At 40.5% G+C, this 20,605-nt stretch overlaps 1 protein-coding gene across 1 annotated transcript; it reads left to right on the forward strand.

Moving 5' to 3' along the window:
• Positions 1-6,220: 6,220 nt before the first annotated feature.
• Positions 6,221-19,261, forward strand: LOC148353074 (NXPE family member 3-like). Its single transcript, XM_088353076.1, has 5 exons — positions 6,221-6,472; positions 9,873-10,636; positions 12,752-12,822; positions 12,903-13,106; positions 15,931-19,261. The coding sequence occupies exons 1-5, from the start codon at positions 6,392-6,394 to the stop codon at positions 16,494-16,496; spliced, it is 1,686 nt and encodes a 561-aa protein (XP_088209202.1). The 5' UTR covers positions 6,221-6,391; the 3' UTR covers positions 16,497-19,261.
• The last annotated feature ends 1,344 nt before the right edge of the window (positions 19,262-20,605 follow it).

Here is a 20,605-nt window from a genome sequence, read left to right on the forward strand (position 1 = left end):
GCTTATTTCATTGACACACTCTTTTTACAGTGCCAGAAATACTGATTTGCATAGTGCGTTTTGTTCTGCATACTGTTAGGTTAAAGAGTCTCCACTTCTTTACCAACAATTGTTAGAAAATTGAAAAATAGAAGGCTTTAAAAAAATACTTTACAAGCTATTTTATGTAAGTATATAAGTTAAGCCTCAACTTTTGGGAGTGAAAAATTAGAGAGACTCTGTTACCTATCAGAACGCAGAATAAAATTCACTATGCAAATTTGTGGTTTTGGCACGGTAAGTAAAAATAGTGTAATTATGAGATAAAATGTAATGCCTATTAGTATGTCATCTGTATCACTGCTAGTCTAGTGCAGTGGTTCTCAGCTGATCAGACTTCCAGACCCACCATTTCACCCTAATGAGAAGTTGTGACCCAAATCAAGAAAAAAAATCCACTTTTTAAATTTGAAAGGATTGTGCAGTTAAAAGCAGAAATAGTAGAATAAATTAACTCCACCCACCCTCACCTGAAAAATGACCAGCAAAAATAGAACGTACCATATATAGCAGAGCCCTGTGGTTGGCTGGCAACCAGTTCAGGGTGTCCCGTGCCCACTGCCCGATGATTGCTGGGATGGGCTCCAGCACCCCCACGACCCTACTGAGGATAAGCGGTGTAGCTAATGAGATGAGATATATACTGTACTTGCATATAAGCCTACATCACATATAAGCGGACCCCTAAAACTGCTTTAAAAAGCCTTGTTATAAAATAACTGTACCCAAAATATTTAGTATTTGAGTATATAGATATTTGTATATTGTATTCTTTTGGCTTTATTATTGTATTGTTCTCAGCTCAGGGATGCTGCTGGAAATGTGAATTTCCCTTAGGGGATGAATAAAGTATCTATCTATCTATCTATCTAAAGATTAATATACTGGAAAAAAAGCTAAAAATGTTTAAACCATGTACAGTACTGTACCTTTCCAGGAGAGCTTCAAAGGCAGACACCTGTACATTCTTTTTGTAATTTGCAATCAGTTCCTTCTCCCACTAATTGTTGTCACTGTTTCCCACTTTTCATTCATCCCAAAATTTTTGGGACGCATTATCATGGGCAGAAAAAGGAAATGAAACCCCAGAATTCACAATAAAATGAAATGTAGTCCCTCTTAAACACAATTGGGATGGCGCTGATTGACTGAACACAAAGAAAATATTAAGCAGGGCATTATCGCCGTTCACTGTTCAAGAGTGTAATCGACCCTCCGTTTTTTTCTTTTTGGGATTATTTTGCCAAGGCAAAGGTCCACGACCGACTGAATATCGGTCCACGACCCACTTATGGGTCCCTATCCACCAGTTGAGAAATACTGATCTAGTGGCTAAATGTGGGTGCTCTAACTGCCTCGACCCGGGTTCAATCCCCTATGCATATGTTGTTTTGCGATTTTGGTCAGCTACACTTATTAAAAGCCCGGTTACTCATTACTAGACACGGTCACTCTTACTGTTGTGCTTGTATATGACAAGACTATTTTGTGGTGTGCGTCTTATAATCCGGTAACCCTTACATTGTGGGAAATAAGGTACATACTACCGAAGTTATCTTAAGGTTTTTAATGATTAGAGTTTTGTTTTTTAGTTTTGGTCAGGGTGTTCTTTTGTCTACTGTTTGAAAAGCACTTCCGCTCTTGATGGAATTTCTCCATGGAAACTTCAAAGAACCTTTTTCCTCACATCACTCCAACCCTTAGCACCCACTCCAACACCAAGCATCACTTCCTGCTAAACGCGATTTATGTAAAGATGCAGACCGAGTGTCTGGATTTTTTCAAGTATAATGATGAGTTGATGATATTATCCAGTGCTTGAAGTGTTCAAAAGGGAATGTAAATTTTTTTAATAAATTTTTTAAAGTGTCTTGTCTTGTTTATCATTACTCACAACCAGTTTTTAAATCCACATTGTGTATTGATTAGCATCTCCTAGTGGTAAAAGAAAAAAAAACTAAATAATTCTAAAGAAACAATTATTAATTTGAATTATAATAGAAAATGCATGGATTTTCATATAAATATGCATTCCTTTAACAACCCGAGGCTCACCTAGAAAAAGCTGATGAATGTCCGTCATTGATAAATTTATAGCTTAATAGACACTCAAATTAAGGAGGGAAGATATCAATGAATTTTCAACTTGCAGGGAGAACAGGAGACGACTGTATTTAAACCTTATAATTCCAAATCTCTTTTGTAATATATTGATAAGGACGACATTGGGATTTAACGAATTATTCCTTCAGACAGGGCAGCATTCAAACAGACTACGTTCATGATGTACTGAAACCTGAGCAGGCATTACGGCACTTGCTTAAATGTTGCCAGCTATGGGTGCCTGTGAGGCAAATCCACATTACCTTGCTTAACTCAATCATACATATACAATATACATTGTATACCAATGTATGATATCTCTTTTTTTGTTTTTTGACATGATGTACTTTGTAATCCTTTTTTTTCACATTTTCTCTAAAAACATCAAAGTGTCCACAAGAAACATAATATTCAATAGTCACCATTAAGTGCAAACAAGTATCAGTTCATGAAAAATGGCTTAATTGTCCTTTCAATATGTGACCTGTTGAAGCTGCGCATGCATTGTTTAGCCAGAATGGCAGAATTCATGTCAGCTTATAGGAGCCCATTGACACAATCTGATAGGAGGGTTCTTTAAATCCTTTCAAAAATTCTTGAATTTTCCAGGTCAGAAAAATGTTTAAAATGCTTAAAACTGTTGCCAGTGCCGTGTTTCTTGCCAGTCTGACTCTATAGAACACGCAATAAATGTATAAAAAATGTGCGTGAAAAGGACGGCTTTGGTGGCTTGTCATTATGGCATTGTTGTGTGAATCGTCACCACCCCTTACTGGTCGCACCCAAGAGGACAGCTCTATTCAGTAAACCGGGTCTTTTGGCTCCAAACGACCCCTCAGATCCTTTCCATTTTTTTTTATAGATATATTTTTAATAATAGAACATTATGCACAAAATAGTTAAGTTATTAGAAAATTAATGTGTTTTGCTGGGGATCCTTGAAAAACATGAAATATAAATGAAATATTCAAAGATCTACAAAAAAGTAAAATACAGAGCAATTTATTTTAGTTTTTTACTCACTTAACAACTCCAAATCCCTGAAAAAACTAAAAAATAAGATAAAATTAAAAATATGAACTCCTCCCTTCTATAAATCAATGATAAATCAAAGTGCAATAAAACAACTATTTAAAATTCTATTCCAACCAATTCAGGAACAGATCCTCTGAAAAACCTGCAAAAAATACAAATTTGAATAAATAAAACATAAATCATAAGATCAAAAAGTCTTTAAGATTGAAAGATAGAATGCATTGTCCTTTGGAGAAATTATTAAAATATGTCCATTTGGCTCATTTTTCTGCTTTTTATACATACCGTACTTTCTTTTTTTGTCTTCCGTATCAAACTTAATTATTTCCCAAAATCTAAAGTACCCTTTTCATGTTTGTAAACAAGTGTGACGTATTAGAGCTGCACATGCATTAAGGCAAAATGGCAGAATTCATGTCAGTTTATAGCACCCAATTGACACAAAAAGATCATAGATCATAAAGAGGAACAGCCCAGAATAGCACAAAATATGCACAAGCAGCAAAATACTGACTTTATTTCAGTCATCAAAGTCAACAACACAAAAAAATGTTCTTCTGAGTTATCTTTCTTTAAAGGTACTGGAAAAAAAAAATGAAAAAAATGGCCTTGAAAGTGCTTGGATGGCCCCATGAAAAAGGTGTACGAACACTGCGATGGTTGGTTTACTGTCTATCAGACCAGGTATGCAAATGTTGATCAGAATACTCAGCAGTCTTCCTGTGAGTGGTCTTTACTGTATGCACTGGTGAACCTGCTGATGTTTCATTTCCATGTCTGACACTTGTATCAAACTCTTGTGTCCCAGTTCATTTCAATGTCAAGTCAAGTCACATTTACTTGTATAGCCCTTCATTAAAAGATGTCTCAAAGGACTGCACAGGATTATAATTACACCATCACCTTAAACCAACATGCGGGCAAGGAAAAACTCAAAACCTCAGCTTGAGTCAAAAAGAAACCTTGAGAAGGGGCCTCACAAGTGCTAATCCCCCTTCCAGGATAATCAGGGTGGAATAGATTTAGCATTGGGTAACAGTACACAAACATAGTGAACATCAATAAAAGAGAACAATAAGTGACAGGAACGACGCCTAAAGCCTGTGAGATGGTCCAAAAAGTCCATAAAAGCAGCGACGCAGCTTCCCATCTCTGGCAGCTGGTTGATGCAGGCGTTGACATGCTTCAGGTCCAGACGCTGGTCTGCGGTCTCATCTCAATTCGTCCTTCTCCCTCGTATCACCACCAGCCAGGCAGTCGGATAAAGACAGGAAGATAAAAAAAATGATGTGGGCATTAATCATAAGCTATTGAATAGAAGTGGGTCTGCTTCCTTAGTGTGAGGAAAGGTTTCCTCACTCTTTTCCACAGATGTTCTCAGTTCCTCCTGTACTCTGTTCCATCAGCTGTACGAGAAACAGAAGCTCTTGGCTGCTCATGTTGGTGCAGGACTACAGCTGGCTCCTTTTTGCACCATAACCATGTCTTGTTCTCTTAAGATTTTGGATTGACGGTCCAAGTAGAGTTTTTTGGTTTCTGTTGCTTTTATCGCAGCTGGCTTTACACTCAATCCAATCCTTCTGGAGAAAGCAGTATGGTTCATATTGTCAATTGTTCTTTTAGCCATCCTCCCATTTACAGCTAGGATGTTAACAGTCCTAATCCCTCCAGTGGTGTTTTCCGATATTCCAAAAGTGAAATATAGGGGTCACCAAGACAGTACTCTGCTTTCTTCCACAGATGTTTTACCGTTTGTATTGTCCTCTCTTGCTGTCTCTGTCTTTGTTGGTGATAAGAATGAGTGAAGAGGTGTTGTAAAAGGATAGTGGGATGTTTAGACTTGTCCTAAGGGATGGGCAGGGCATATATGATGCGGCAGGGGTAAACCAGCGAAAGCTGTCGGGCCCAGTTGTTTAATAGAAGAGTGTGTAGTGTCACCCTGACCCAAGTGACATGGCAGCTTTCTTGTGTCCTGTTTCATCTGGGCAACTTGGGTGCCGAGGTGTTTGACTTGTTTGGGTGTTTCGGCATTTGGGTTGGCCATGGTTCCCCCAAAAAATGTGGGTTTTTTTTGCTACCTTTTCCCTTTTTTAATTTTCTTTGTTTTTGTAGATGTTTGTCTTGCTGTCGGTCACCCCTCTCGAGGGATGTGACCAAGGTAGATAGATAAATAGAATTGTCCTCTCTGCTAGCCCACTAGAACGCACATGCCCAGGACTGGAGGTCTTTGAACCCAGCACTAACATATTGCAGTGCGTTATCGGAAATCAAAATGTCACAAATGCCATTTCTTGAACGGATGGATTTCGGTGCTGTACCGAGCTAGTGGTATTTTTCAGTTTAAACATTTCTGGGAAGTTTGAAAAACAATCCACACAACACAAAGTCGCCCTGCGATTGGCTGGCAACCAATTCAGGGTGTCCCCTGCCCGCGGCCCGGTGATTGCTGGAATGGGTTCCGGCACCCTCGCGACCCTACTGAGGATAAGCGGTGCAGCTAATGAGATGAGATGAGATGAGACAACACAAAGTCAGATCCTCTATAACAGAGGCGTCAAAGTCATTTTAGCTCCGGGCAACATAGTAGAAACAAAGACCTCACACGGGCTGGACAAGCAGATTAAAGAGAAAGAAAGAAAACAAAAGAGAAAGGGAGAGTAAGCGTGAGAAAAAGAACAAAACGAATAAAGAAAGGATGATAAAGAAAGAGAGAAAAACAAAGAAAGGGAGCAAGAGAAAGAGAAAGAATGAGATAGAGAAAAGGATGGGAAAAAGACGGAGAAGGAAATAAAAAAAGGCATAGAGACCATAAGCAAGCAAGAATGACATATAGAAGGAGGGAGAAAAGGGAAAAAATAGAATAAGGAAGACTAAGAAAGAGACAGAGAGATAAAAAGAGAAAAAAGACATAGAAAGAGAGATCGAAATAGAGAGGGTGAGAAAAAGAATGTGACAACTGTAGGTGGGTGGGTAGAGGGAAGGAGTGAAAGACCGACAGACAGATTTTTTCATTCCATTCATTTCCTAGTCCGGCCCCCTTGAGACTGTTATTTACCGTATGGCCCCGTGCTGCAACAATTTGTCGGATTCATTTTGGAAACAAATATCACAGTGCTGTCTCAGGTGCCATCCCAGGTGAGGGCGGAGGAAAGGAGGTCATCGCTGCCACTGCGTGCACGGTGTGTTCAAAATCAACAGCACAAAAAAAGCCAGAATGTCACTAACAACTTGGAAATGCGTCCTCCTCCTTCTCATCCTCTTTGGACTCGGCTTCCTCTTGAGCAAGATTGGGGAGGTAAGATCTCTTTGCAAACTCATTTATTTTTTTAATAATTCACTTTGGTATGAAAGCTTTAAAGCTACTTAGACTCATTAGTAAATACTTTGACAATCCTTCAACTCTTGAGTTATAATGCTTTAACTTTTAATACATGGGATTTCATCGCATTGTTTGTCAATTTTAAATAATTTTATTTTATTTATAACTAAATTATATACATGTGTATATATTTATATATTTGTTTTACTATTTATTTGAATACATATTTTCAAAAACATAATCTAAAAAAAAAATCAAACAAGAATTTATATATGGCAATATATGTATTTAACTTTCTTCAACATTTTTTTAAACTGGATATTTTCCTGTGCTCTTTAAACGCAACTTTGACGTCTACAGCTGTCTATGGCATTCAATGAGTTAAAAACAAATGAATTTTCTTTTCTTTTTTAGAGGCGAAAGTTGTCTGGTGTTTAAACATCCTTGCAGAATTTGCAAGGTGTTTTTGTAAAGGAACCAAATGTCATTTGTTGTATTTTAATGTGTTTTTCAAGTGTTTCGGTATGGAAGACTTTGCTGCTCTGCAAACGAATGTGCATAAAACATGGAGAACTTGTCCGACGGGATCATTGAAGAACTGATCTTAAAAGATATGTCTTTTATTGCCGAAATTCCACCGCTTATCATAAAATGCAAGCACTGACTCACCACTGTACAATACAATGACATCAATGGCGTGCCAGGAATTTTGCACCTGGGCTTTCACTCCAGCATGAATTAGCAACGGAACATTTTTGTCCAGGGATTCTGTGTTGTTGACTTTAAATTTGTTGAATATAAATACAGGTTAAAATTGTTTTGTATTTCATCTTTTTTTGTACATCTGTAAATATTTAAATGTGTTTCCTGTGTTTTACATAATAATGTCCTACATAGTTTATTTGTTGCTGCACTGTAGTGTAAATATTTTCGATTAACATTTTGTTGTGTGTTTTTCAAAGATTGTGAATTGCTTGACATGAAGGTTGCTTGGTTTAAAAACATTTAAAATTTAAATGAGTTACACAACAAAGTGAAATCTTGCGGAATAGTGGAAAAAAGTAAATGCTGACACAATTTACTAGAGGGCAGCATGGCGGCGCAGTGGTTAGCGCTTGTGCGGCACAGTTCATGTCATGGGAACCTCCTGCGTGGATCCAAATCCACCTCCAGACTTCCTGTGCGGAGTTTGTATGTTCTCCCCGTGCTTGCGTGGGTTTCCTCCGGGCACTCCAGTTTCCTCCCACATTCCAAAAACATACATTTCTGGTGAATTGGCCGGTCCAAATTGTCCCTAGGTGTGAATGAGCGAGTGAGTTGTCTGTCCCTGTGTGCCCTGCGATTGGCTGGCAACCGGTTCAGGGTGTCCCCTGCCCACTGCCCGGAGATGGCTGGGATGGGCTCCAGCCCCCCGCGACCCTAATGAGGATAAGCGGTACGGCTAATGAGATGAGATGAGATGAGATGAGACAATTTACTAGAACAGGGATCGGGCATATTTGGCCCACGAGCCATCTATGGCTATTTTCAAGAGTGCATGAGACTCGGAGATACAATTGTACATAAATAATTCTATGACATTCATTCTTAAGCACCACTATCTACCGGCACCTGCTAAGTTATCATGAAATTACATTGCGAGGGTTTGTTCCAGTATACTGTGTATAGGCCACAATTTTAACTACGTTTTGGAGTCAAAGTGTCACATCGACAGCTCCTGTTTGTGGCTCTAAATCGCCCAAAAAATCCTTTATATGGAAGCTCATTAAACAATCTATGTTCATTGTTGAGACATTTTATGATGAAAAGCCACAGAAAACGTCTCGTTAGCTACACCGCTTATCCTCAGGAGAGTCGCGGGGGTGCTGGATCCCATACCAGCAATCATCAGGCAGTGGGCAGGGGACACCCTGAATTGGTTACCAGCCAATCGCAGGGCACACAGGGACAGACAACTCACTCGCTCATCCACACCTAGGGACAATTTAGAAATGCATGTTTTTGGAATGTGGGAGGAAACCGGAGTGCCCAGAGGAAACCCAGGCAAGCATGGGGAGAACATACAAACTCCGCACAGGAAGTCTGGAGCTGGATTTGAACCCACGCAGGACATGAACTGTGCCGCACATGCGCTAACCACTGCGCCGCCGTGCTGCCCCACAGAAAAAGTTTTACCCTAAAACAAACGTTTTACCCAAAAGCTCTAGTAAAAAAAGTAGAGCAATTTGATTGGGTGAGGGGTAGGAATGGGCGGAGCAGTGCACATTCTTTCTTTCTTCTTTGCACAAAGCCTGCGTCTCTGCAGTTTTTTTTCTTCCTTGTGCCCTGTAGCACTCGTTTTCAGTTTTGATCACTTTACCTTTGTCTTACTTTTGCTCCAATCTTGTCGTACTTCTGCATAATGACCAAAAAAGGCCATTCTATTCCTTCATGTTGCTCCTTTTGCAAAAGTGAGCTCTTCAATTATAGTGGGCATGTCTTCTGGGAAGTGGTGATGCCTCATCGCTTAAAGATGTGGTGGGCAAATTATGGATTAGTAACATACAGGAAAGAAAAAAATATCAATAACGATTCGTGGTATATAAAATAATAATAGTTCTCATGTGGCCAAATGTGGCCCGCAGCACCATTTTATGTGGCCCATGAAACAAAACTGAGAGAAGCACAAGAGAAAAATGAACCACAATGACCCACAGTTTTGAATATGTTCACTCGATGTAACAAAAGCCAGGCAGCACTCGCAAAGCACCCACTTTGGTTGATTTGTTGACCACCATTAATCAACCAGAGAACATAAAGGAAACCCATCTTGATGTTATTTTATGTAAAAGTCACGGACATGCTGTTTATGGTAATACAAAAAAAAACCCTAAATTTTATTTCACAGACGTTTGAAAAAGCTTTAGCCCCTTTCTGTAATAGATATGAAATCTAACATTGACTTCCCACATTCGGGATAAACATTTTCATTAAAAATATAAAGCAGAAAGACTTAAAATAGTGTTTGTATGTTATTCTTTCAACAGTTTCCAGACTTGAATAAATTTTAGTGGAAATGAATTAAATAGTTGTTTTGCTTTTGCAAGAGAATAAAACTTCATGAAGGAAGGTAGAAAAAAACCCCAATAATCTTTTTACTATAAAATCTTATATCCCTAAATCAATTTTTTTTTGATTGGGCGTCGAGAGAATGCGCGTTCTACCATGTGACCCCCGAGCTAAAATGAGTTTGACTGCCCTGCAATCGTGAATCAACAACATCTCAGTGGTTGTAGACAACATTCTCATAAGCTGTATTTGGCCCACGGGCCTTGAATGTGACATATGTGATGTGAGACAATTTGACCATTATTCATGTGTTATGTCATTGCTGCAGAACGGAAATACCCAAGTCGTATCAATGGTCTACAAGGTTCAGAACGACTCCTCTGGAAGCCACCTAAGGTTTAATCGCGATCGCATTTGTCCTTATTTGGGCAAGGCGGCATCACCTGAAGAAGAGCAGGAACAACGCAACTTGTTGAATTTCATCAAGTGGCCGCAGCCGCCATCCGGCACCGACTCAGTCGACCTGTTTCATACGAGCAACCCGGCTCAAAGCCGGTTTACTATTGTAACCTCGAACAACAAGAGCATTTGGTGCGTGGGCGACCTGCTGGAGGTGCTGGTCCACCTCCGTGACTTTGAAGGCCGACCCAAGCGCTACGGTGGTGATATGCTTCTAGCCCGGCTGCACACCCCCAAGTACAAAGCGGGCGTCGTCGGGCAGGTCCTGGACCATGAAAACGGACTTTATACAGTCACATTCCCGTTGTTGTGGGAGGGTCCGGTTCAGGTGGAGGTCACCATGGTGCACTCGAGCGAGGCCGTGGCTGTGCTGCAGAGGCTGAGGGCGGAGCGTCCCGATCGGGTTCATTTCACTAGCCTCTTCCGACAAGGTCTGAAGTCGGAGACCACGGCGTGCGGTATATGCCTGGCGCAAGACCAAGGACCGATTTGCAACTATACAGACCTTCACACGGGCGAACCCTGGTTCTGCTACAAGCCCAAAGCGCTCAGCTGCGACAACAGAATCAACCATGTCAGGGCGGGTTACCTCAATGACATCATCACGGACAGAGAATCGTTGCTGTTTCAGAGGTTGGTGACTATTTGAATACCGAATCATTTCATCGTATCATTACATTCACAATGATAAACTAACATATCACGTTTTTGTTGTACATATCTAAGGAATAATTTTTATAGAAGCCCAGAAAACAATGTATGTTCCCTTGTGAGGCACTTTATTATAAAAACCCACCGAACATACTTTAAACACCTGGGAACGTCAGTCAAGCACCCAGAGCAATTTGATTGGGTGAGCAATAGGCCTTGGCGGATCCGTTCAGACACGGCATAAATGTATATAATGTGCTCTTAAAAATAATAGCAGTGCGCCTAACCAGAATATCTCAGGTTTTATTATATTTTTTTATTGTTACATGCCAAACAAGTTACCTGTCAGTGCAGTAGATTCTCGGAAAACAAACATGACCCAGCATTCAAAGTATGCACGCTCGGAAAGCTGTGCAATTGGGCAAATTGTTCAAAGGGGTGTGTTAAAAAATTGCAGTTTACTGTATCAAATCAAAACTATTCTGTATTTTTTTAAAAATGTATAATTTAACTTTCCTAATATTTAGTTGCCTTACCACAGTTTTTCTAGAAGTGCTTCACATCTGTATGGCATGGAGTCAACTGACTTGTGGCACTTTTTAGTTGTTATTTCACTCCATGCTTAACATTCCAAAAAATAATTATATTTCTTGTTTTTTTTTCATCACAAACAGCACTTTTGATATGATCCCACAAGTTCTCGGTTGGATTGAGATCTGGATCGGGCTGGCCACTCCATAACGATAATTTTATTGGATTGGACTAAGACTTTGCTCGTCTACTGGTGTGTTTGGGGTCAATGTCTTGTTGAAACCCCCATTCCAAGGGCATGTCCTCCTCAGCATAAGGCAACATAACCTCTTCCAGTATCTTGACATATCCAAACTGATCGAGAGTTTGGGGGTCGTCTCACACAAAGTCCGTGGCCCCTGGACCCAAAAAGGACAAGTTTACTTTCATTAGTCCACAAAATGTTCCTCCACTTTTCTTTAGGGCCAGTTGATGTGTTCTTTAGCGAATTGTAACCTCTTCTGCACATGCCTTTTTTTAAACAGAGGAACTTCACACAGACGTCTTCCAACTGTCACAGCAGGTAACTGCAGACTGTGATCGTCCTGGAGTTGATCATTGGCTGAGCCTTTGCCATTTTGGTTATTCTCCAGTCCATTTTAATAGTTGTCTTCCCTTCCTTGCACGTGTCTATGGTTTTTCTACCCTTTTTAAGGCATTGGAGATCATTTTAGCCGAACAGCCAACGATTTTTGCACCTCTTTATAGGTTCTTCCCACTCCATTTAACTTTATTCAAAGAACGCGGTTCTTTGGAGCAGTGTCTTCAACAGCCCATTTTCCTCAAATGCATGTTCAACCTGTGCTGGCTACATTTGTGCTTAAATAGGCCCCAACCGATTCACACCTGTTTTTTTCTTCCCCAAAATTGATGGACTCAGAGATTGGTTGCTACACTGCTACTTTTAGAACACCCCTTTGAACTATTTGCCTAAATGCACAGCCTTCAAAGCAAGTCTATTATGAATGCTAGGTCTTGTTTTCTGAGGATCTGCAGCACCTACTGGTAACTTGTCTGGCATGTAACAATAAAAAACATACTAAAAACGAAGGATATTCTGGTTAGTCACCTTGTACTCCTATTATTTTGAACAGCACTGTACACTGAGCTACACTCACCCCGGTTTATTGATGACAGGTTAACAAGAGAGGAGCCTTTTGAGTCAATTTCCCGATTACTTAGCCCTTGAAAAAGGGCTATGAAGAGTAATTCCCAAACCCGTATTCTATTGGATGTGGAAAGTCTCAAATTGCAGCTGAGATTGTGCACGTTAATCCCATATTAATTATCAATAATATCATTATTTCATGTATTATTTCATGTGTTCATTTAAACAGCTAAAATAACTAAACTTGTCGCAGTCCAAGAATTTGTGAAAAAAACGTGTACTATTTTCTCAATTTTTCTATGTTTAAGATCTTCACATTTTCAAGGCAATGCATACACTATTACAAAAATGAAAGAGTAATCCAAAAGTTTTTTTGCTTCTTCCTTTTGCAATCTTCTAACGGACTTTTGTGAAATCAGCGGCGTAAATCTTAAAGTTCCTATACAGGCAAACTTGACAAATTCCATCATCGTGCTCCCATCCAAGAAAGGTACTGCAGCTTTTGGTACCAATGACTAACCTTCTCGCAGGTTGGCCATCAATTTTTACTCATTTTTTGTATGATTGTAGAAAATGGCAACCAAAAACTGGATCTGGTAAAGCAGATGACGTCAGGCTACTACTACCAGGACTCATGGAGGCCATTGGGCAGCGTCACCATGCGTAATTTTGATGGGGAATCTACCACAAAGTGTTTAACCAACAAGGTGGTCCACATGTACGGCGACTCCACCGTTAGACAGTGGTACGAGTACCTTGTCAGGGAGATTCCAGGTTAGCACTTCGTTATATAGCAGGGGGTTCAAACCCATAGCCCTGGGGACAACTGGGGCTGTCAGGATGATATCTTTAGGCCCCTGTCTCAATATGAAAGTTAAAGGGACAGGGTGTATGATTTGACCACTTGATGTGTTAGGTCTATCACATAACATATCTGAATAAAACACACAATAAGAGACAAGAGACATTAATTTTCAGCTCATGTGAAGATGTAGTCAATTTTAGGCATGATTTACATCTGCCCAGGCCTTTTCCAACTCCCCCTTTTCATTCACAGAATTGTTTGGGGAAGGAAGTTGAGAGGAACAAGGGAAAACAAGGGGACAGACACACAGTTGTATACAGCTCACCTCCCAAATGGGTGATAGGACTCTTTGAAGCAAGTAAAATATTACTCAACTTTAAGGGTATATGTAATGCTCAATATTTGTGGTTAATTCGTTTTAACTAGATGCTAAAGGAGTGCTAAAAAGCACAAGGAAAAATACAAAGGAGATATGAAGCGACCAAACAACACCTTATTACAGTATTTTCCCTTCTTTAAGACGCACTGCATTAAAAGGCGCACCGCCAAAACATAGTCTTTTGTAATACATTTTCAATAAAGTAATCCCTCATTTTTCACTTGGGTTGCATTCCAAACACGTCTCGCAGTCATCAATACCTATTAGAAAGTGAAAACCTTTATCTACCATCCACATTCTGTACTGCTCAACCTTGGTAGGATCGCAGGGATGCTGGGAGCCATCCCAGCTGTTTTTGGTTAATTGGCAAGGTTCACCCTCAACTGGTTGCCAGCCAGACACAGGGCACACAGAGACAGACAACTCATGGCATGGGGGGAATATGCAAACCCCATACAGGTAGTGTGGCGGCTGAAATTGTACCCTAAACTTCCGCATTGTGGGGCTGTCGCACGAACCACACGTACACCATGTTGCCTAGAAACCTCTATTTATTTATTCATTTATTAAACAAGAACAAACACAAATTACAGGCTCAAGTATTTTTTAACAAATAAAAGTTATGTACTTCATAAAGGTTTTTTTTTTGACAAAGACGAGAGCACAGGTAAAAACAATCTGCATATCCGCCTGACGCAACTCCGCCAGTGCTAAATGGGAGTGGTAACTGCAGGGTCATCACCTGGGGGACACCATTTATTGAAGTTCCACTCCATTCATCCCCGACCATCTGGTGGAGCAACAGCAAGGGCGTCTCCCAGCCCCCACCTGCAGCTACCCCGAGGAACCCTCTTTCCCCCACGTCCCCTTCTTTCTTCTTAGCCACAGCCAGAACATGGCTCTTTCTGCCTCTTCTGCCAGGTCCCGGATTGCCTTCTTCAGTTTCGCTCCACTCACTTCAATCTTCCTGAGGAGCCAACAAACCCCCTGCAGCCAACCTCCACAGGGTAGATAGATGTTGCCCAACCCGGTTCTTGACACTCGGCTACCAGCTCTGTGTATTTGTCTCTTTCTTTTATATACAGCTTCGACTCCTCTTTTCCAAGGTAGGGTTAACCACAGGATGACATCCAGCCTCAGAGAGGTGATGGTTATCTATGGGGGGGGATTTGATCTGCCTACCAAGGTCCACCCGTCAGTTCCAGTCACATTCTGATGTTAAAAGTGGTGGTCTCTCCCTTTGGCTGATATTCTGAGCCCTGGACCCCTTTCCAATGCAGCGGATAAGTATTTGTAATCTGGATGGAGCGTCTGCTTTTCAAAGACTTTTGCAAGCTTCTGCAAGACTAGCTCATGCCGCCACCGATACCTACACTGCACCAGCGCTGTCTTGGACAGGATGTGTTGTAGGCCTGCGTTTAGGGCATTTGCAGAGCTGGTGGTTCTCCTCAGAGCCATACCACTGCCTCAGATTGCTTGGGCTTGGTAGGGATTCAACGTGGCCTGAATGAGGATTCTCAGCCTTGCTCGAGGCATCTACCACATGTCAGACTTAATGGTGCTGTTCATCACTCCTTCCCAGATTGTCCATTGGCCTTGTTGCGCCTGACCACCTCTTCAATCACCATAGCTTTCCTTTCCTTTCGTGTTGCCTTGGAACAAAACCTGAGTGCTGTTTTCCACCCCAAGCCAGCTCTCCCTGACTGTGTTCTGCCAACCACTTTGCTGCGCATGAGCTTGCTGATGGCCTGGTCAACAGCCTCTTCTGCATTCTGCGGGCACGTGAATTTTAGTCAATATAATATATTTTTTTAGTTTTGAACGTGTTTTTGTCACACTCTTTTGTATATGTTAATCCCAATTTCATAAATTTTGACTGATGGGCAAGTTGATTAAGATTGACAGCTGCAGACACCGTCCGCAAACGAATATCTTAATCGTGGCACAGTGTGTTACTTTTCTGTACATGCAGTAGTTACACCCGCCGTATAATACTCTTTAATAAATGTCTTCACTGCACTGGGCAGAAATCACATTGCGTCAACACCTGCTTTGGGCCCTCGCGATACTTTGTTTTATTTAAACAATTTACTTAAACAGTTCGCCTGGTCCGCAACAGTTCTGAGCCAGTCTGATGGGGCAGGAAGCGCCGCTTTGACGCGGGGCCCCGATGGGCACCACAGCTGCGGAGACCCGCGGGTATAGCCCAGCGCGTTCTAAGTGGCCACCGACTCCCCTTCGAACACCCGCCCTGCAGAAAATTATAAATACATAGGCTCCATCGTATTGTAAGCCGCTGTGTTTGAAATGTAGAAAAAAGTTGCAGCTTTTAGTTTTTTATGGTAATCGAAGTTCTTGTGACACGTACGAAATCCACAACCTCTAACATGGCTTTTTCGTCATCTGCCATGCAGGAATGAAAGAATTCGACCTGCGCAGCCCCCCAAGATTAGGGCCCTTCATGGCCGTGGACATCACCAACAACATTCTGCTTACGTTCCGCTGCCACGCCCCACCTAACATGTTCAGCGGTCTCATGGCTAGGGAGTTGCGATACGTCGCCAACGAACTGGACAACCTGAATGGCGGAACAGACACAGTGGTGGCGCTCAGCATCTGGTCTCACTTCACTCCTTTCCCCGTAGCGATGTATATACGCCGCCTGCGGCATATCAGCAAAGCAGTGGCGAGACTCCTGGACCGGGCGCCCGGTACGGCGGTAGTGGTCCGTTTGGGTAACACGAGGGCTCTTAATAGGGACATCAGCTTGCATCACAGTGACTGGTTTGCACAGCAGCTGAACGTCATTCTGCGCAACACATTCAAGGGTCTTGATGTGATGCTGTTGGACGCCTGGCAGATGTGCGTGGCGCATTATGAACCTCACGACACGCACCCTCCAAGAATCATCATCAAGAACATGGTCGACATGGTGTTGTCCTACGTTTGCAGTTTTCGTCGTGCTACTGGAAAACAGTAATTAATTACACTACCAGCAGTACCTCTACTTACAAATTTGATTTTTTTCTGGGAGTAGCGTCGTAACCTAAAAACTTGGTAAGTAGAGATGCATTATGAATGTAAAAGCGCTAATCTGTTCCAAGTCCCGCAAAAGCACGGCATGATACTTTTTAAATAAATCATAAAAGTCAATCAGAACATGAAACAAATAGATGTTATAATTAGATTACCGCACAATAAACATAAAATGAGAGGCACGTAATGTAAAAAAACAAAGAATAAAGGAAATAAATAAAATATTAATTTACCTTTTTGCCTCGCGTTCATTAGAAAAGTTATTCAATGACGTCTGCTTTAGCCGGCTTTTGACAATCTGTAGGCAATGCGCATGCCGTAGTGATAGCCCGACTCAACACTTTTTTCGGTTGATTCCTTTCAACAAATTCCGAGACTTCATTGAATTTATCTAAAATGTCTTTAATTTGGGCTGATTGAACGATGGCTGCCTGGTCCTCACCGCTATTTTGCCAGAACTCCTCCTCATTCTCGTCTCTGAACTCTGAGGGTGACACGAAAAGCATGCTGGAAGCACACTTGTGCAATGGGTTGCCAGGCAGGTTTTGAAGCAATAGCCAGTTTGTTTCCCTTCGAGAAACTCTGGAAACGGCTAATAGCAGCGCGTACTGTACTTTATTTTTGACTTCATATCCTGAAACACCTTTTTAACTAGAGGCAATATTTTCCTATTCAGGTACTTCGTAACCTGAAACTTTTGTATGTAAAGACATTCGGAAGTTGAGGTACCACTGTACTAGCTACTTGATTTAAATTGTACCTCAATGTAGGGGTCAATAAGTTATTTGAACAAATAAGGGATTGACTAATCAAATTGAAGAGACGAGTTTTATATCTTAAATCAAAAACACTTCACTTGAGTATCTTTGTCTTTAAAATGATAAAATCCATACCTCATATACAGGGTTGGGTAGGGTTACTTTAACTTGATTACTTTCAATTACTTTTGGATTACTCCAATACCAAATATGCTAACAAAAGACAAAAGAAACTAAATATGAATAAAATTACTAAATTTTGTGCAGGCTTGGGGAGTAACGGAATACATGGAACGGCAAAAATGATGTTGGCAAGCTGTTTGGATTTATTTTCATTTTGTTTCTGTCGCATTTTATGTTAGTTTTGCCGGAGATCAAAGCCAGGAGAGAAAGCTTACCACGTGTTGTGAGTCATCATTTTATTCATATTTAGTTTCTTTTGTCTTTTATTAGCATATTTGGTATTGGAGTAATCCAAAAGTCATTGAAAGTAATGCAGTTAAAGTATCCCTACCCAACCCTGCATATAGTATTCGCTGTCTCTGCGTTAGGCCATTCTCAGCATGTGTAAACAAACTGTTCGAGTCTTTTTCTATGGTGCGAAATGGCGTGTGTCAACTCATATTTGCGGGGAATTGTGACCACATAGTGTTATAAATTGTAATTACTCCTCAGTTTTATTTTTTATCAGCATTATTTTGCCACGGTAAAGGCTCGAGACCCACTTAGAACAGATCTGTGACCCACTTTTGGGTCCCGAATCACCAGTTGAAAAAACACTTTTCTTTCCCGGACCCATTTTCAGTGGGTCGCAGGGCTTAGCCTTAGCAAAGTATTGCTAAGAAAACAATAATTGAGGCTTAATTACTGTCCTTAACAGGAGATGGCGGTATTGCCCTGCTCAATCTCTTCTTCCTGTCCAGTCATTGGTCGTGTTTGACAGGGACCAGGTTTCATTTTATTGTGAGTTTTGGGGTTTTATTTCATTATTCTGCCCATAATATTGGGTCGTGGGAAAGTTTGTGAATGTCTGCTGGAAGGTATGGTAAATGGTTTAAATATATAATATTTTTAACTTTTTACCAGTATAATAATCTTTATTAACTACAAAATTAAATATTCATCTTTGTTTAGTTACACACTTTATTATTACTTTAAATTTCCTTGAGTTTGTGTCCATTTCAAAGCAGTTTTAGGGGGTAGCTTATACGCAATGTAGGCTTATGTACGATGTAGGCTTATATGCAAGTATATACAGTACTTGTAGTCGTTTCGTTTTTGCTGATCATTTTTTTTTTTTCATAAAAAATGGTGAATGTATCCTACTATCCCTGCTTTAAACCGGGCAATCTTTTAATGGGATTAATTTGACAAGTGGATTTTTTTTCTTGATTTGGGTTACAGCTTGTCATCAGGTTGGAACGGTGGGCCCTCAGACTAGTTGAGAAACACTGCTCCTATTGACCCTTAGCACACGTGTGACGACACCATGACGGACGGTAGTAACCCGTGGTAAACAGTGGACGAGGCCAGTTAACAGTAGACATCAATAACAAAAACCGCTATACTATTCTACACCATTGGCATTGACTAGTCAAATGAATATTGTGCAGCTGTCGAATGAGGTGGCTCACCTTGTCGGAAAGTACAAAGAGAAACTCAGGATAGCATAGCAATTTTACGGATCGAGCCATAAAGTCTTCCTCTTGACATAGTCACACATTTAAACAAATAGTCCAGTCTGCCTGACTTCAATCCACACCATATTTACTACTATATCGTAAATGGAGTATCCCTATACACAGGCGCTGACCTAAGAACGTATAAAAGTCCGGATGTTTACCAATTCTTTGTAGCTTGTACGCGTTACTGTGCTTTGTTTTGCCAACAAATGCACCCAGGCGTGAAATGTTTGCCTCGCATAAATGTTACTAAAACAGCTTTGGCCGAATGACGTTTTCTCTTCTGAATGTTTGTCTCTCATTTTATCCGTTGGTAATTTAGCAGTTCATTTCAGCGTAATAAGCTTTATAAGTACATATAGATACTAAAAAGGGCTTGATAACTTAAAAAAAAACTGTCGATATAAATTACACCACTAACTATAGGGAATTTCTAGCACATCACACTTTTCAATACATTTGGTATTCGGAAGATTACTGTTTTGAATCCCTGGTTGATCACAATAAAATCAGTTTATATATATAGTAAGAAATGACAGGGGTAAGCCACTAACGGAGCAAGTTAGAACTAGCTTACTTATTATATTGAGTGTCTTTGACGTGACTCTTTAATAAATAACATTAAATTGCTCGGAAATACGTCAAACGCTCCTTGTAAAAATGTTTGCTTCGACACAACACCAGTCCCTCCGTTTGACTGCAGATAAACATTGCCGTCTTCTGTCTTCACCAGAAAGGATATAATTCCAAATCTGGTTTTGAATATTAGAATATGTTTACACATGCAGGATTTTGATTTAGGTTTTTTTCGAGAATGGCAAGTTACTTTATATGGTTATGTATATGAATAGCAAATGTTTTTTTTTTCCCCCAAAGTGTTAAAATTTCAATGCAGTTGTTTGTAACTTGCAAAATCATTCATAAATTGTTTTAGAAATTGTTCGTTTTTATTCGTAAAAAGCCCTTTTTAGTATCTATGTGTTTTGATTAATTTTTCGTAATAACAACACGTGTTGGGTTTTAACAAACTTCATTGACATAAACACACTACATCACACTCCAACAACGTGGCCCAATTTAGAGATTACAAACATTGCTTATTCAAACATCATTACTAATGTTTCAATAAAATAAATAATTGTGGCAGGATAACAAGGTTACCATGACAAATGAACAAGTAAGAGGAGGGGAGACAAAATCACAGGCAGAGAAAAACTTGATCCGGAAATAATAATAACAATAATAATTTCCTTTGTATTGTCATTCTTTGTAACAATGTACACAGAACGAAATGTCGATACACCTGACCCGTTGTAGCGAGCCGATGCAGCCGCAGCCAACAGAGGGCGCCGCCATTTTACCAATGTTATAAGTCTTAGGTATGACTCGGCCGAGGCGCGAACCAGCGACCTCAAATGGGACCCGCTGGAAAATAAAAACAACCAATGTGTATAAGAACAGATTTTTCTTGGCTTGAACAACCCTCACTGACACCACCAACATTGACAAAATAAGTTACCCGCATTCAAATCGGTTGTAAAATGAGCAAGTTAAGATTTATTTTCAATGTACATAAAGTACTTTGCCTTAAGGGGGACGTTAACCCGACCAAT

The sequence above is a fragment of the Urocampus carinirostris genome, chromosome 14 (assembly GCF_059441175.1).
Source record: "Urocampus carinirostris isolate Australia breed hairy pipefish chromosome 14, RoL_Ucar_1.0, whole genome shotgun sequence".
Classification (NCBI taxonomy): domain Eukaryota; kingdom Metazoa; phylum Chordata; class Actinopteri; order Syngnathiformes; family Syngnathidae; genus Urocampus; species Urocampus carinirostris.